General features: G+C 38.4%; 1 protein-coding gene across 4 annotated transcripts in view; it reads left to right on the forward strand.

Annotated features, from left to right (window-relative positions):
* pacsin2 (protein kinase C and casein kinase substrate in neurons 2) overlaps nt 1-5,000 on the forward strand; it is a 12,472-nt gene that overhangs the window by 4,827 nt on the left and 2,645 nt on the right. For 2 of the 4 annotated variants that reach the window (XM_056455358.1, XM_056455359.1), the window contains exons 6-9: nt 1,648-1,823; nt 1,923-2,043; nt 4,259-4,377; nt 4,699-4,848. In XM_056455358.1, coding sequence (XP_056311333.1) covers nt 1,648-1,823; nt 1,923-2,043; nt 4,259-4,377; nt 4,699-4,848 — 566 coding nt within the window. The remainder of the gene's footprint in view (nt 1-1,647; nt 1,824-1,922; nt 2,044-4,258; nt 4,378-4,698; nt 4,849-5,000) is intronic. The other 2 variants (XM_056455360.1, XM_056455361.1) reach the window with 1 other exon arrangement.

Here is a 5,000-nt window from a genome sequence, read left to right on the forward strand (position 1 = left end):
TTTCGTTATTGCACATTTGTGATAGCGTAATCTAAATGTAATCTAGAAGTAGTTAGATTACATATTACGTATTTATAGTAGTGTAATCTAGCTACTTCTGGATTACATTTAGATTACTTTATTACACATTTATGATGGAGTAATCTGACTACTGCTGGATTACATTTAGATTACTTTATTACACATTTATGGTAACGTAATCTAACCACTTCTGGATTACATTTAGATTACTTTATAACACATTTATAGTAGAGTAATCTGACTACTTCTGGATTACATTTAGATTACTTTATTACACATTTATCATAAAATAATCAAACTACTTCTGGATTACATTTTAGATTACTTTATTGCACATTTAAGATGGAGTAATCTGACTACTTCTGGATTACATTTAGATTACTTTATAACACATTTATGATGGAGTAATCTAACCACTTCTGGATTACATTTTAGATTACTTTATTGCACATTTATGGTAACGTAATCTAACCACTTCTGGATTACATTTAGATTACTTTATTACACATTTATGGTAACGTAATCTAACCACTTCTGGATTACATTTAGATTACTTTTATAACACATTTATCATAAAATAATCAAACTACTTCTGGATTACATTTTAGATTACTTTATTGCACATTTATAGTAACGTAATCTGACTACTGGATTACATTTAGATTACTTTATTACACATTTATGATGGAGTAATCTGACTACTTCTGGATTACATTTAGATTACTTTAACACGTTTATAGTAGAGTAATCTGACTACTTCTGGATTACATTTAGATTACTTTATTACACATTTATGGTAGTGTAATCTAACCACTTCTGGATTACATTTAGATTACTTTAACATGTTTATAGTAGTGTAATCTCACTACTTCTGGATTACATTCAGATTACTTTATTACACATTTATGGTAGAGTAATCTGACTACTGGATTACATTTAGATTACTTTATTACACATTTATGGTAGAGTAATCTGACTACTTCTGGATTACATTTAGATTACTTTATTACACATTTATGGTATCATAATCTGACTTCTGGATTACATTTAGATTACTTTATTACACATTTATGGTAGTGTAACCTGACTACTTCTGAATTACATTTAGATTACTTTATTACACATTTTTGGTAGTGTAAACTGATTACTTCTAGATCACATGTAGATTTCGTTATTGCACATTTGTGATAGCGTAATCTAAATGTAATCTAGAAGTAGTTAGATTACATATTACGTATTTATAGTAGTGTAATCTAGCTACTTCTGGATTCCATTTAGATTACTTTATTACACATTTATGGTAGCAATAACGGTCAGGTTAGTGTATACTCCATCAGCTGTTTCTGTCAGCTTTGCCTTCAGTTAAAATATTATTAAACTCATTTATAAAATGTCAGAACAATGTCTTGTGTTTATGTTCTGTGGCCTGTAGCCGTGTAATAAGTGAAATAAAGTACGTCCAGTCGGTTTATATCACAGAATAAACTCTTCAGTCTGATACAGCAGCCATTGTAATGCGATCTCTAAGAGAACTGGAGCTTCTAAAGGCATTTGCATTGTTGCCAGTACTACAACGTGATTGGCTCCTGTATTTAGAGGAGGTGGGGCTGTGTGTGTGTGTTACAGACGAAGGAGCGCTACGAGAAGTCTCTGGAGGATCTGGACAAGGTGACGCCGCAGTACATGGAGAACATGGAGCAGGTGTTTGAGCAGTGGCAGCAGTTTGAGGGAAAGAGACTGAGCTTCTTCAAGGAGCTCCTGCTGGAGGTCAAGCAGCACCTCGACCTCTCCTCCAATCACAAGTGAGGAGGACGGATTGGAGAAGTCGCATTTATACACACACACACACACACACACACACACAGACTCAGTGATGAACGGCTCTGTCTGTATCCCCTCAGATACACCACCGTCTACCACACGCTACAGGACACTATCCAGGGAGCAGACGCACAGGAGGACCTCAAGTGGTTCCGCTCAAACCACGGGCCCGGCATGACCATGAACTGGCCCCAATTTGAGGTACACACACACACACACACACACACACACACACACACACACACACACACACACACACACACACACATTTACAGAGCATTGGAGACAATGGAGGACAGCAGAACACAAACAACAGACACAAGACAACAGTGTGAGATCAGCTCTTCATGAGTAGAGTCATCTGAGGGAGGAACATTGAAGAACACACTCAACAGAGACCATTCATTTCTCAGTCAGTCAGTCAGTCATTTAATGATTCATTTATTTGCTCTGTGATTCATTTGAGTCATCCAGGCAATGATTCTTTTAGTGATTCAGTCAGTCATTTAATGATTCGTTTATTTGCTCATTGATTCATTTGAATCATCCAGGCAATGATTCTTTTAGTGATTCAGTAAGTTATTTAATGATTCGTTTATTTGCTCATTGATTCATTTGAGTCATCCAGGCAATGATTATTTTAGTGATTCAGTAAGTTATTTAATGATTCGTTTATTTGCTCATTGATTCATTTGAATCATCCAGGCAATGATTCTTTTAGTGATTCAGTAAGTCATTTAATGATTCGTTTATTTGCTCATTGATTCATTTGAGTCATCCAGGCAATGATTCTTTTAGTGATTCAGTAAGTTATTTATGATTCGTTTATTTGGTCATTGATTCATTTGAGTCATTATGTAAGTGATTCTTTTAGTGATTCAGTGAGTTATTAATGATTCATTCATTCATTTACTCAGTCGGTCATTCAATGATTATTTAATTATTCTTTGTCAGTGATTGATTCATTTGTTAAGTGACTCGGGTATTCAGTGGTTCAGTCAGTCTATTGATGAGTCATTCATTAATCATTCATGCAGTCATTCAGTAATTCATTTTCAGTCATTGATTGATTCATTCATTGATTGAGTCATTCATTCTATGATTCTTTTATTAATTTTGCCAATATTTAATAATCATTTTATAATTATTCAATCATTCATTCAGTCAGTGATTCATTTATGTTGTCTGTCAGTTATTCAGTGATTCATTCATTAATTGAATGATTCATTCAGTCATTGACTCGTGTGGTCTAGTCATTGAGTCATTCAGACGGTGATGATGTCAATCAGTCATTTAGTAATTCGGTCAATGATTCATTCAGTCAGTCATTAAGTCATTCAGTAGATCATTCATTCATTCATTAATACGTTCAGTGGTTCAGTCAGTAAATGACTCATTCATTCATTAATGCATTCAGTGGTTCAGTCAGTAAATGACTCATTCATTCATTCATTAATGCATTCAGTGGTTCAGTCAGTAAATGACTCATTCATTCATTAATACATTCAGTTGTTCAGTCAGTAAATGACTCATTCATTCATTAATACATTCAGTGGTTCAGTCAGTAAATGACTCATTCATTCATTAATACATTCAGTGGTTCAGTCAGTAAATGACTCATTCATTCATTAATACATTCAGTGGTTCAGTCAGTAAATGACTCATTCATTCATTAGGATGCTGTGCTTGAGTGTGTATTCACACACACTAATACTCAGATAAATAACAGAGGTCAGTGTGTTGAAGTGATCTGTTAAACAGGTTTACATGCAGATTAGTCAGCACACACACACACACACACACACACACACACACACACACACACACACACACACACACACACAAAGCGTCTACAGAATCTTCTGGCAGCATCAGAGGATGAGCTGTATTTCAGGTTTCTCTGGCACACGTGCTTCAGTGAGCACAGCAATGAGCAATAGGTTAACACCACTGCAGTCAGAGTGTGTGTGCGTGTGTGTGCGTGTGTGTGTGTGTGTGTGTGTGTAGTTCTAAGAGACGTCTCTGAACACTCTGCTATTGATGGAAATGCTCTGCTGTTGCTGAGGTGAAACTGTTATGGTCAGGATTTGTGGGCGGGGCTTAATTGTGACTCTGTAATCAAGACTCAGAGCGTGGCCCCTCCCCCAGTAGAGCTCATTGGCTGGAGGGAGGACCCAATCAGTCTGTAGCTTTTTTTTAATATTTAAGTGAGGCGGCGGCTTCCACACAAGTGGGCGTGGCTTCAGCATCACCCATGGACACGCCCCCAGCATGAAGAGCTCAGAGTTACACTGGTTCCTGAAGACGTGATCAGTTAATCACCGTTATTGAGTGACCAACACAGAACACACACTTAATGATGATGGAAACCAGCTTAGAGCGTCACCGTGTAATCCAGTGTGTGTGTGTGCTGCAGGAATGGTCCATGGACTTGAACCGGACCCTCAGCCGCCGGGAAACGAAGCGCAGACCTGCTGATGGAGTGACCCTGACAGCGATCAGTCACACTGCTGAGCAGAGCTCCAGAGTCAGCAGGTGTACACACACACACACACACACACACACACACACACAAACACGATATGAACTGCTGCATCTGTTCCTGAATCGCCTGTGGTCACTACGTGTGTGTGTGTGTGTGTGTGTGTGTGTGTGTGTAGTAGTCCGATGTTTAGGTGTGTGTGTAATAGTCAGATGTTTAGGTGTGTGTGTGTGTAATAGTCCGATGTTTAGGTGTGTGTGTAATAGTCAGATGTTTAGGTGTGTGTGTGTGTAATAGTCCGATGTTTAGGTGTGTGTGTAATAGTCCGATGTTTAGGTGTGTGTGTTTGTGTAACCCTGTCTCTGTGCTGTCAGCGTGCCTGCGGTCAGTAGTTCAGAAGCAGCATGCTTAAACCCGTTTGATGATGATGATGATGATGATGAAGATGAGGATGACGAGCCGGCGGTCACACACACCCACAGCAGCCCGGTCAAACAGGAGGAGGCTGTAGCTGTAGCACAAACGTTGGTGACCTCCAGTCTCTCTCTCTCTCTCTCTCTCTCAGGGGACTGCTTGTGTTTCTGATATGTGTGTGTGGGTGGTCCGCTTGCCTGCTTTTTTGTGTGTGGTGCGTGTGTGTGTGTGTGTGTGTGTGTGTGTGTGTGTGTGTGTGTGT

Source organism: Danio aesculapii, chromosome 4 (assembly GCF_903798145.1).
Source record: "Danio aesculapii chromosome 4, fDanAes4.1, whole genome shotgun sequence".
Lineage (NCBI taxonomy): Eukaryota > Metazoa > Chordata > Actinopteri > Cypriniformes > Danionidae > Danio > Danio aesculapii.